Genomic DNA, 13,849 nt, shown 5'->3' on the forward strand with positions numbered 1-13,849 from the left:
ACTGCCTTCAGATCAGGAGATGTACAAGCCTACAGTACAGCCAGAGCTGACCTGAAGTGTGGCATCAGGAAGGCCAAGCACTGCTAGAAACAGAAAGTTGAGGACCATTTCTCCAACTCCAACCCCCGACGTATGTGGCAAGGCATTCAGGTCATCAGCGACTACAAGTCCAACAACCCTTCCCTCCCATCCTCTGATATCTCCTTTCTCAACGAGCTCAACAATTTCTATGCTCGCTCTGAGAAGGACAACCAGGAGTCTGCATCCAGGGCAAGGCTGACTACAGACCACCAACCCCTAACACTCTCCCCCACTGATGTCAAAGCAGTGCTGAGCAGGATCAGTCCACATAAAGCTGCAGGCCCTGATGGCATCCCTGGATGTGTGCTCAGAGCATGTGCTGAGGAGCTGGCGGGGGTCCTGACAAACTTATTCAACATGTCTTTGGCCCATGCTGTTGTTCCAACCTGCTTCAAGACTACCTCCATCATGCCACTACCAAAACACTACACTCCAGCATGTTTCAATGACTACCGTCCAGTAGCACTCACCCCCATCATTACAAAGTGTTTAGAGCAGCTGGTCCTAGCACATCTCAAATCCTGTCTTCCCCCCACCCTGGACCCCCACCAATTTGCCTACTGCAAGAACAGGAGCACAGAAGATGCAGTCTCCATAGCCCTACACTCTGTCCTCTCACACCTGGATAATGGCAAACACATTTGCCAGAATGCTGTTCATAGACTTCAGTTCAGCATTTAACACTGTCATCCCCTCTAAGCTCATCACCAAACTCACAGATCTGGGCATCAGTGCTCCCATCTGCAATTGATTGTTGGATTTTCTAACCAACAGGCCCCAACATGTTCGTTTAGACCACTGGTGCCATGGTGGCGGCCCGCGGGCCGGATCCGGCCCGAATGAACATCTAATCCGGCCCCCTTGCTGATGGCCCTCTTATCGTTCGGCCGGCAGAGAGCCATCAATGTCTGCCGCACCCCATCGAACAATTATTACAGAACAATTACCTGTCTTTCACTGCCGATCGCATTGACGTCAGAGGCGGAGATTTGCCTGATGGCCCTGCCATTTGCATCGGTCCAATTCGCGCCACAGACTGTTTAAATTTTAAATTATATTGCCACTGTCAATTTTATCAGAGCGAGAGGGCTCAACCACTGGCAATTCGATGCATTTTTATCTGAAAATGACATCCACCAGGGCCTTCCCTATCACACCGATGTGCGTTGGTTGAGCCGAGGCGCAGTGCTCAAACGGTTCTACAAATTGCGCAAAGAGATAGCCGAGTTCATGCAGGCTAAAGGGAAGCCTGTGGAGGAATTGGACGACACCGAATGGACCAGGGACCTTGCCTTTTTAGTGGACATTACCGAACACCTGAACTTATTGAATGTTAATATGCAAGGTCGCAACAAACTCGTTACCGAGTATTACGACGGTGTCCGTGCGTTTCAACGTAAACTTGCATTATGGAAGGCACAGCTCTGTCAGCGCAATGCAGCCCACTTCCCCTGTTTGAAATCTCTGTCTGTCAGTCATCAGAGCATGGACAAGTATGCAAACTTGCTTTCCGGTCTCATGCATGAGTTTGCCAATCGATTCATGGTTTTCACTGAAATGGAAAAGGACTTTGCGTTTTTTGGCTCTCCATTCACCACGGATGCTTCCGAGGTCCCCGAGGCAATGCAAATGGAACTGATAGACTTGCAATGCTGCACGCGGTTGAAGGACATGTACAAATCTGTTGGTATTGAATCATTCTACCAATCGTTGCCACCTGAGTACCCGACTATCACTGCATTTGCAGGTAAAATACTCTGTATGTTTGGGACAACATATTTATGTGAGCAGGCATTTTCAGTTATGAATATTAATAAATCGAAAATGCGCAATCGTATGACACATGGACATCTCAATGATGTCATGAAAATAGCCACGGCCCAGAGCCTGTCCCCCAATGTGGACAAGCTGGTGAAAAATAAAAGGCTTCTGGCTTCGACATGTAAAATGTAGCTGGCTTGTCTGCCCATGTAACATAGTGCTGTGAAGTAATGATTGAGAGGGTATGTTTGTGGGAGTGGGAGTTTGCGGGAGTTGTTTAAGTTAATGTACCATCTTATTTATGTCTTTTTATTATTAAGTTCTAGTGAATATTTAGTCACTTGGCCTGTTGGTGGAGTACTTAACCTTGGCACATCTTTTGACTTCTTTAGGGCTACTTAGGGCCATCTTTTTTAATTGGCCTAATTAGGCCTGTGTATTGACATGGTTTTATGTGCAAGTTGTCAATAAATCTGATCAAAGTAATTTACAGTTTAGTTGTGTTTTTATGTGTCCTTGTCCATTTTGTTGTTTTTTTATTATTTAAAAAAACAAACATTTATAAATAATATTTATATTCATAAATGATATCAAATAGTATGTCTATTTGTTTAGTGTTTGGTCTTGTCACGCCGGTAATGCGGCCCCCTGAGGTCCCACTTGAAAACAATCTGGCCCCCTGACCAATTTCACCCTGGCACCCCGGTTTAGACCATCACTGCTCCTCCATCCTCATCCTAAACACCGGCATACCACAAGACTGTGTGATGAGCCCGTTCCTCTACTCCCTTTTTACTCATGACTGCAGACCTGTACATTACACTAACACCATCATCAAGTTTGCTGATGACACCACAGTGATAAGCCTCATCAGTGACAATGATGAGTCAGCCTACAGGGAGGAGGTGGACCACCTGGCTGTGTGGTGCAGCGAGAACAACCTGCTGCTCAACACCAATAAGACCAAGGAGCTCATCGTGGACTTCAGGAGGAATGCTGACACACACACCCATCCACATCAATGGTGCAGCAGTGGAGCATGTGACCAGCTTCAAATTCCTGGGGATCCACATCTCGCAGGACCTCACCTGGACAACCAACTGCTCCAACTTGGTCAAGAAGGCTCACCAGCATCTCTTTTTCTTGAGGACTCTGAAGAAAAACCACCTCTCTTCAGACATCCTGGTGAACTTCTACTGCTGTACCATCGAGAGCATCCTAATCAACTGTATTACAGTCTGGTATGGGAACTGCTCTGTCTCGGACCAGAAAGCACTGCAGAGGGTGGTGAAAATCGCCCAGCGTGTCGTGGGAGCCTCACTTCCTGCTATTGAGGATGTCTACAGGAAGCGATGTCTCAGGGGAGCCATAAACATCAATAAAGACTCCTGCCATCCAGCACACAAACTGTTCACTCTCCTGCCCTCTGGAAGGTGCTACAGGAGTCTTCGGACCAAAACCACCAGGTTCAGGAACAGTTTTTTTCCTTCAGCTGTCTCACTGCTGAACTCCACCCCACCACGGTCCCCCCTCCACACACACATGCTCAACCCCCCCGAGCAAACTGAATTTACTTGAACTGATTTCACTGTACTATCACTATTTGCACTACTGTTTATTCATACCCTGTTTTGTATACTGCAAATATCGATATATCATACTATTGCACTATAATTCATTCATATTGCACATTTTGAACATACTGTAAATATCTCATCTCATTCTCATTATCTCTAGCCGCTTTCATTATACCATTCCATACCTTGTAATTCCTGTATATTTATATTTATGTATATTACACTTGTTATTTACTGCTATGCACTTCTGGTTAGATGCAATCTACATTTCGTTGCTTTGTGCCTGTCACATGTGCAATGAGAAAGTTGAATCGAATCGAATCGAATCGAATCGAATCGAATCGAATCTAATCTAATCTAATCTAATCTAATCTAATCTAATCTAATCTAATCTAATCTGCAAACTCCACACAGAAAGGCCCCCATTGGCCACTGGGGTCAAACCCAGAACCTTCTTGCTGTGAGGCAACAGTGCCAACCACTACACCACCGTGCTGCCTTGTTCTGTAAATGATTAACAAACTCTCTTTGCTATAAGGACCTGTCATTCCAGAGGTTTGAAGAGTATAGAGCAGCAGTACAGCAGTCATCATGCTGGGTTCCTGGATTCTGGCTGTTGTTTGTGTCTGCCTCCTCTTCCTCTTCATCAGGATCCAGAGACCCAAGAACTTCCCTCCTGGACCACGACCTATTCCTATATTCGGGAACTTGTTTCATTTTAACATGAAAAATCCTCTGAAAGACTTTGAGAAGGTACAATTTCATATTATCTGTTAAAAATGTGATCATTTGTGTAAGCAGTTAATGAATGGTTTGCAGGGGCGGAGCTAAGGGGTGGCCGGGGGGGCCGTGACCACCCCAGGGCACGCCTTTGCCCTGCCCTGGCCACCCCAGGGCCGGACAATAAAATTTATAAAACCAATATGTCCCACGAAATGTTAGTTCCGCCCTCTGGATTTTTGTTCTGCCTATTTGGTTTCTGCGGGGATGCATATTACCGTAGCACACAAACATTTGCCGCGTTCAAGCAGCAGGTGGATGAGCAGGTTGTCGTGACGGTGGTGGTATCAGATAGTCATGCTCTTGTCCGACAACAGAACAACCTACGAACTACGTGAACGTGCGATTAATTTGGGATGTAAGTTATTCATCTCTTATACTCTCTTCAAGTTTTCTCACTTTGTAGACATACAGTTACAATTCTGTCCTCAGACAATTCAGAGTTTCCAGAAATCTCCCGAGTTTCCAGAAATCTCCACTCTGCCCAGGGTTTTCAAAAGTATCCATTTTCAGTGACTGAAACCTTCGTTTACATGTAAATGCAACCATATAGATAAATATGCGTCTTTATAGATATCCGGCTACAGTGGGATTTGTGCTGTGTGCACACATAGACAGATACTAGATAGACAGAGAGAAAATATAGAGATGTTGTGTGATGTTTATATTAATGTGTGTGAGATGTTGTGTGTTACTGGTGGGAGTACACATTGATTAATAATTGTCACACTCATACATACACAACACTCATGCATTCTCTCAACACACACACTCTCCCCCTACCCCTCTCTCTCAACACACACTCTCCCCCACCCCTCTCCCTCAACACACACTCTCCCCCTACCCCTCTCTCTCAACACACACACTCGATCTCCCCCTACCCCTCTCTCTCTCACACCACTCATACACAACACTTATGTACTCTCTTAACACACTGTCTGTCTCACTCTCACACACACACACACACACACACACACACACACACCACTCATGCACCACATTTCTATATTTACGGTACATGTAACACACTCACTCATACACAACACTTATGCACTCTCTTAACACACTATCTCACTCTCACGCAATTTGTGCACTACATTTCTATATTTACATGTAACATTCATACACTCTCAACACACACACACAACTCATGCACTAAATTTTTATATTTAAATGTAACACTCATGCACTGTCTTAACTCTCTCTCTCTCACTCATATATGAACACGTACTTCACTCTCTTAACACACTGTCTTTCTCTCACTCACTATAAGATACAACTCATGCACTCTCAACACACATCCTCTCTTACACACACACACGCACACACATCACTCATGCACTACATTTCTATATTCACATATAACACACACAACACTCATGCACTCTGAACATACACTCTCTCTCTCTCTCTCTCACACACACACACACACACACACACACACACAATTTGTCTACTACAGCCAATGCCGGGGTGGCCCTATATTTAGTCGGGACCATCCCCGGCCCAAACCATCAATGGTGGCCTGCTTGGAGCATGGGGAAAATAATTTTCACTAATTTTGGTCACTGATCTTATTCTTGCATTAATCATCAATTCAACTGCACTCTGCATTTTCACATGGCAGGCCAGACGCCGACAGCATCGCAGCAGATTAAATAGGCGCTACCAAATAAGGAAATTCTCCCCTCCCCTCTATTGCAGTTGGTTTGGTCCAAGACTCCTCCTCTGTATTGCAGGGAACTTAAACAACATTGGCGCGAAACAGCGCGCGTCAGTGATGGAGGGCAGAAAGAGGTCAGGTGGAACCGAAAGGGCGAAGCTTAAAAAAAGGACGGAGGTGGGGTGGCAGCAAAATGTGCCAAATTGACAGATATGTTCTCAAGACCAGCTGGTAGGTTACAAAAGATATGGAGTATGATAACCCTGTTTGTCGATTTTATCAGTCTATGCTAGGCCTATAATGTGTCGATAGTTTGCGATGTCAATTCAGCTTTTTGATGTCATGTGAAATCTCGCAATTTACACGGTATAGATGTGGTGTATGTCTTAATTCTAAGAAGAACTGGACATTGCTTTACATCCCAGTTATTAACAATTTTAGATGAACAGGTCCCAAATGTGCTGTTGCGCGTTATTTCCTCATCCAGCCTATTTCATCTCGCTGTCACACCGTGCATTTCCACAGGCGTGCGCACATTGTGGTTATGAACACATAGGCCTAGAAGTCATATTTGATGTTAAATAATTGCTGTTAAATATATAACTTAGAAGAGGTGTATGCGTATGCCAATATTCTAAGCAGAATCGAACACTTGCTTTAGCCTACATTTCATTTAACCATTTTTGAGTTGCCTAATGCGCCCTCACGCTTTATCTGCCGGTTGCTGAGTACCCAGCATTGTTGATTTGCCATTATTTTCAAGGCGTATGCGGCATGTAATGCACAAGCATTGGTTCAAATGCACGCGAGATGGGTGCTTTCGTTATTTTAAGACTATGTGACTAAAAATGTGTTGTGTAATTCGTCTTAAATAACGCGAAACAATCAGCCATACTCGCTGCTTTGCTATTTGGAGTGGCAGTCAGCTGGATTTCGCCCCCGACGTAAAAGTTCATTCCCACACCCGGGCCGAAGATGCCGATTTCTGAAGATGCATGTCCTTTGGATGTGTTTTCAAATATTTTCACTAAGGAACTTTGGGACATGTTGGTGACACAGATAAATGTATATGCGGATTAGACACGCGGCCACACACCATCCAATTTTAAGTGGAGCCCCGTCTCATACTAGATGAAATCGTTCGTCGGTCTCTGCATTACGTTTGTGGTCATTAAACTACTGCGTAATGGAAGTTTTATTAACCCTAAAGTAATGCAGAGAACGACGAACAACATACTGTCACTACCTGAATTTAAACCAAATAAAAGCATTGTGAAAGAACAGTTCATCTCATCTCATTATCTCTAGCCGCTTTATCCTTCTACAGGGTCGCAGGCAAGCTGGAGCCTATCCCAGCTGACTACGGGCGAAAGGCGGGGTTCACCCTGGACAAGTCGCCAGGTCATCACAGGGCTGACACATAGACACAGACAACCATTCACACTCACATTCACACCTACGCTCAATTTAGAGTCACCAGTTAACCTAACCTGCATGTCTTTGGACTGTGGGGGAAACCGGAGCACCCGGAGGAAACCCACGCGGACACGGGGAGAACATGCAAACTCCACACAGAAAGGCCCTCGTCGGCCACAGGGCTCGAACCCGGACCTTTTTGCTGTGAGGCGACAGCGCTAACCACTACACCACCGTGCTGCCTGAAAGAACAGTTATTTGTTTTATCTTTTTTAATGCACTCAAATTCCTCCTCCATTTCAAAGTGGCCTGAATGTGAATTAAACTCCCGGACTGAAAACAGGGCCCACTCCGGCCCTGACGACAGCTCATCTATATCTATATGCAGTGCACATACTTTCCCCCTCTCTCTCTCTCTCTCTCTCTCTCACACACCACTCATGCACTACACCTCATCTATGTCATGTGTTACATCAGTGTAACACTTTCTCTCACTCACACACATTTTGTAACTCAACACATTTAGTTTGTACAGCACTTACAATGGACAATATCACAACATGTTGTAAGTGTTTACGTATGTTTTATGTACGAGTTAAGTATACAAGTATTTTCCTTTTCCTGCACAGTAAAAATCATAGTGTCAATTTTACTCTTTAAGAGTTGAATTTAACTCTGTCAGATAACATTTGGTCCCACTCAAAATCAGTGTAAAATTTATTCTATAGCCAGTGTAAGATTTTTAGAGTTAATTTTACTCTATTTTGTAACAAAATTAACAATGAGGTGTGTAAAAATATTTAACACTATAGATAGTGTAAGATTTTCAGAGTTAATCTGACTCTATATTGTCAAAATTAACAATGAAATGTGTAAAAACACTTCTCTTTACACTGCCAGAGTAAATTTATTTCACTACATAGAGTAGTTTCCATTCTTAAATTACACTATATAGTGTATATTTATTTCATTTTATATTATTGAAATAGTAATGTTTTTAACTGCTATAATAAAAGACAATACAGACAATCAAAGTACTGTAGCACCATTTATTTCCTAATAACTCCTCAGAGATAACAATATGGGACAATGTACATAGTGGTGTCATTCTCTCCACATGACATTTGTATATCAAAAGGTCTTGGATAAGGAAGATCATCAACATGAAAAGCAACAAAATCTTGCTTTGTCCGAGTCACTTCATAAGCAAAGAAATGTTCTTGAAAAGCTACTGTAAATAAAGGTATGGTGAGCAGCACCGGTTTGTCCTGTATGATCACAACTGATTCAATCTGATAAAACAGAGGCATTTCATTAAGAACTTCACCACAAATGACTAGGTGTCGGCGGTATACATACCCATTGTGCTTAGCCCACGTTACTTTAATTACCTTATCACAATTGGACATTTTCATCTGCATAGCAATCACTGAACCACCACTGATCATATTTAAAGGCACACTTTTTCCTGGACCAATGTCCAAGCGAATAAAGGTTGTTGAGGATCGCCACTTGTGTGCCATATGATTTTGGTGCTTTTTGGCCAACGTTTTTGTGACATTTTTAAAGGACTTCAGCTGTTTCTTGAAAAAATTGTGTTTACCTTCATAACGCATGCACCAGCTATGGAGTACAGGTCCTATTTTCTGAATGCAACAAGGATAATGTATCAGGAAATGGTGCTTTGATAAAAGTTTTTTCTGAGGATATACCTCCTTAAACAGTTTGTGATGTTCAATGATCAAATGTTTCAAAAACACACACAGGCCTTGAGATAACATCGGAGAGAATACAATGTTTACTATCTGTAATAACAAAATAAGCAGGGTCCAGTTTTGGTTTGTAGAGGCTACCAAATCTCCAAATAAAAGGGGAACATTCCTCAGCAAGCACCATGACTGAATTGCGTTTAGTCCCAAATCATTAGACTCTGCACTTAAATTCACAGCCACTGGCCTATTACATCTCTCGGTGAAACCATAATCAAAACTTAATATTCTTAAATTCAGTTCTGCCGGTGTAATATGTTCTTCCAAATACAAAAACAGCTGCTTTAATTCAAACTGTACGACACCTTCTAACAGATCATGCATAACATCAACTGAGTAGTTCTCAGTTGTGTGAAAATATGTAAGTGAATTCAGTAAGCATGATCTCTTGACACCAAATACATAAGGAAGAGAGGGCTTATTTGCCATTTCTTGGCAGTGAGCACTGTGGTCCTCTTTGGTGCGCAACACAATTTTTGGAGCCTCTTCAGAGAATTCAGTTTGGAAGTCCTCTTTTTCAGCTAAACAAAATCTACAGCAATACCTTGCACTGAAACTCTCAACCAGACCAAACAAACTATCTAGGCCTAAATTATCTCCAGTGACCTGTATAACACTGCCACAAACACAACCACCATACAATGGAATATCAATGTCATCACTCTCTAACTGTTTGAGATCACGAACAATAGGATCTAAAACTGCACTAAAACTGTAACGCTTTACATCCGCCGCATGAAACAAGGCACAAAGATGTACATTGGCCAAAATGGAATTCCACTTTGGTGAGAAATTCCTCAAAGTAAAATAGATTCCACCCATTTTATGAACTCCCCTCTTGGAACCCAAGGGGTTGGCAATCTCAAAGTCGTCATAAAACATTTGTATCTGTATAGTGTGTCTCTCTGATGAAAATAGAGGATGAGTGTTGAAGAAAGATCTGTCACAAATATCTGAGTTTTGAATCACTAATATGTGGACTTCTGAGCATTTCTCTGGCGTGTTCACTTTTGAATATGGATTTTAATGTCAATAAAATTGGAATATACATAACTGTGTCTTTAACTACTACTTGGTCATATGTTCCTGTCTTTTTGTTCAGCCTCAAGTCAAATCTTGAGCCAATTACAAGCTCTACTGGTTCCACAGTTTCCCACTTGCTGGTCATCAATTTTGACTGTTTGTATTCTGAATTAAGAGCTGTAAACGGATTCTCTAATTGGTTAAGACATTCCTCAACATTTTTGCATGTTTCAGTTTCTCTTTGATCGCGAAATACACACTGGATGACTGACTCTTTTGCCTGCTCATGAATGTCCTGCACAATATCCTCCAAAGAAGTCACAACAGAATTAACAACAGACTGGGCAACACCTGCTGCCTTTAGATCTGAAATGACAGAGGCACAACTATTTACAAGGTGCTGTGAGGATAATGCTGGCTCTGACTCAACCTCTGCCTCATATGGCTCTTCTGCTGGATTTGCATTAACACTATCCCAAACACTTTGACAGTGTGGTGGTTCAGCATCAGCAATAACATCACACGCACTATTCACATGGCACTTGTTCAGATGCTTCCTAAAACCAGAAAAACTATTGAAAAAACATGAGCATCCCACTTGGCCACATTGAAGATAAAGAGTCCTTCCCGTACAGAGTCCATGTATTACTTTGAGATGCTTTACAAGATTGTTTGCTTCACCAAGATCATTACTGCAAAGAAAGCACCTCATTGTTTAATTGAATCTAACGCATCATTCGAGCTCGCAACTCTGCAATTCTTGGCGTTTCCTTAGTTTTCCCTACGTCAATGTTGTAAATGGAAGTTTGGAGAAAAGTGAAAAAGTTGTTCAAGACAGGACTGTAAGATGTGCCAAAGACAAAGTGGGCCCTGAAGAGTTCATCCAGGGCTCCGACTGAGGTGGTGGCTTGGCATGGAAGTGCGTGCTTATCGATGGCAATGAAGAAGGAGTGAATGCTGCTTTTTGTGGGTCCCTGTGCAAGGAGGTAGGGCTGACGGCTTTGAGTGATGTTGTCTAGATGCTGCTGCAGGCTTGTTCCCGTCTATGACAAAACACATTCAACAACACTATTTATTAGAACAATAACATCCCTCTCAACAATTGACATCACTCTCAACTCTAAACAATTTAAGGATTTAAGTATGTTATGTCACATGCATAGAATTACTAGCGGTGGACTCAGGTTTGAGGGTGTGATGTGGAGTGGTGTTGGCCTGAGGTAGTACAGTGAGGGTGACCGGGTGTAAAATGATGTTAGAAAGTGTAAGGGTAGAGGAGTAATGTTTGAAGATGTGGGCTCGATAGTGGACTAATGTTTGAGGCTGTGCGTGTGGGGGTTGGGGGGGGAGTGATAAATGTGAGGTGAGGTGGTGTTTGAGGTGTGTCTGTGGGCTGTACAGTGGTGTGATGTTTGAGAGGGTGTGGTGTTAAATGGTGGGGTGGGGGATAGTGGGGTGATGTTTGAGGGTATGTGGTGTTGTTGGCAAGGGTGGGGTGAGGGGTGGTGTGATGTATGGGGTATGAAGTGTTGTTGATAGGGTGGAGGGGTGGTGGGATGGATGATGGGTTGATTAATTATGAAATATTAGTCTAGTGTACCTTTTGGAATTTGATGAGGTGATCTACTGCATTAGATGCTGATATCTTCCCTGGCCTCTTTCGTCCCTGTGCGGATGGCGGTAGCAGATGTAGCAGCAGTATGATGGCAGACATGTCACTGTCCCAGCCTAAAGGCCAACAAGTATCATGTTAACATTGAGCCATAATTTTCCACCGTCCTCAATATATTTAGCAACACACTTCTCCACATTCAAAGACTTACCATTTTCAACTTCAGTGGATGTCTCAGCATTGTGCATCAAATCAAGAAGGTCTGTGGAGGGGACCAGTCCATGGCTTTCCTTAATGACTCTTGCTTTGAAAGTGGTAGGCCATCTCTCCAGGAACTTATTGGCAGTCTGCTCGCCAAACATCAGTCTGAAGTCCTGCTCTACCTGTAATTTGAAAAAGAAAAAAAGAAAAAGGAGGACAACTGGAGTTGGTACCTTGTGCTACATTTTACAATATGTCTCACTCTTCAATGAATGTAGATGTCTTACCAGTCCTGGTGTGTCCAGGAACCGTGGAAAAGCTGAGAAGACCTCTGCTGATTTGTCAGGATCATTGACTATCGCGTGGCGATAACTGAAGGTGATTTTCATCTTTTGATGGATGGTTTCCTCATCAGCAGAATGTCTCAACACAGCGATAGCGGATTCCACTTCCTCATCAGTCAGGACTTCGGCAGTAAAGGGTCTAGTACGTCCATGGCCTGGCCCGCCAACTTTAGAACAAAACAATTTTGTTGTTGCTGTTTAGAACTACACAGTTTTATATCCTCCTTTAAACACATTTCACAGGTTGATAATTCACCATCATGATAAATATTACCTTAAGGAGATCTACCTGCTGGACCTCTTTCCTCTGAAGCTTTTCGTTGAATGGTCTTCAACTGCCATGCCATGTATCCTGAACCACTTTCCGGATCGTAGTAGTGTTCCTATGTATAATGTATGCACAGTATGATGTATACATACATTCATACGAGCAACAGTTTGAAGGGCAAATATATTGTAAAACCTTTACTTACATAGCCATTCTGTGAATATGGGTCTTCAAGATATGGAAACAGAGCGATAATCCCCTGTGCATACATCACTTTCACACTCCGGGGCGGCGAGGTCCTGGTGTATTCAATAATCAACATTATTAGATAACATTGAACAACATAACCGAAACAATAATTGCAATAATGTTTAAATGTCTCATGATAACACATTTGACCCATACTTACCCATGTGTTTCCGTCATTTCTGCGGTAAGTATGTTGATGAGCCGTCTTCTGGTTGAATCTGTGATTGATTTTGTTTTTGCATACTCCTCCATGATACGGTCACCTCCAGGCTTTGCAGTCAGGATTTTTTCAATCAGCTAAAAGATAACATGTGCAGTAATGTATTTTGAAAAACACTTGGTAATTCTGAAACAAACATGATGCACCGTATGCAAATTAAACCCCCTATCCACCCACACACTCACAGCTTTTGCTTCATAGTTGATGTGGCAAGGCCTTTTAGGTTGACTGCCTTGGGCTGCAATGGGTTCCTCAGCTGGGTCAAGCTGGGAGGAGTTGAGGATCACTGTGTCATCAGATGCAGTAGACCGTGGAGATGATGTGAACTGAGGGTTACCTGAGCATTGGAAAATATTAACACAATTATTACATAGTTCAACACTTCCACCTAAATGATGTGTGTGTAAATCATATGCAAGTAGGCAACAATTACCAGGTGCTTCATTGGCCAATGAAACTAGGAAAGGTCCATGGAACTCTTTTATGAGCTCCTCAAAAACCTCACAGTCTACCTCTGTGTTAGACTGGTCATAAACTTTGAGGTCCAACCGTCTGTCTTCAGGGATGTTAAATTTCAGACTCACTAGAGTAAAAAAATAAACAGTGCACAAAATGTTCTGATGAGAAATAATTGCAGTATGCCACCACTTGAACACATTAAGCTACTTTCAATCCAAATTATGTGACTAAGGCTGCTGGGCCATAGAAGGTTCACGTTGCACGCTGCATGCTGCACGCTACACGCTACACGTTCACGTGAAGAACCGGACCCTGGGCCATTAAACTTCATGCTTGGATGTTCACGTGTTGCGTCTGTTCTACTTTGACCGAGTAACCAACAATATGGACTCTTCGGATGACGACGATTGCCTCATTCTGCTTTTA

General features: G+C 42.9%; 1 protein-coding gene across 1 annotated transcript in view; it reads left to right on the plus strand.

The window, feature by feature from the left end:
- Nucleotides 1–4,118: 4,118 nt before the first annotated feature.
- The window catches only part of LOC132891017 (cytochrome P450 2D9-like), a 43,911-nt gene continuing 34,180 nt past the window's right edge, over nucleotides 4,119–13,849 (plus strand). Inside the window, exon 1 of the mRNA XM_060928456.1 lies at nucleotides 4,119–4,172. Coding sequence (XP_060784439.1) covers nucleotides 4,143–4,172 — 30 coding nt within the window. The 5' untranslated portion in view covers nucleotides 4,119–4,142. The remainder of the gene's footprint in view (nucleotides 4,173–13,849) is intronic.

The sequence above is a fragment of the Neoarius graeffei genome, chromosome 8 (genome assembly GCF_027579695.1).
Source record: "Neoarius graeffei isolate fNeoGra1 chromosome 8, fNeoGra1.pri, whole genome shotgun sequence".
Lineage (NCBI taxonomy): Eukaryota > Metazoa > Chordata > Actinopteri > Siluriformes > Ariidae > Neoarius > Neoarius graeffei.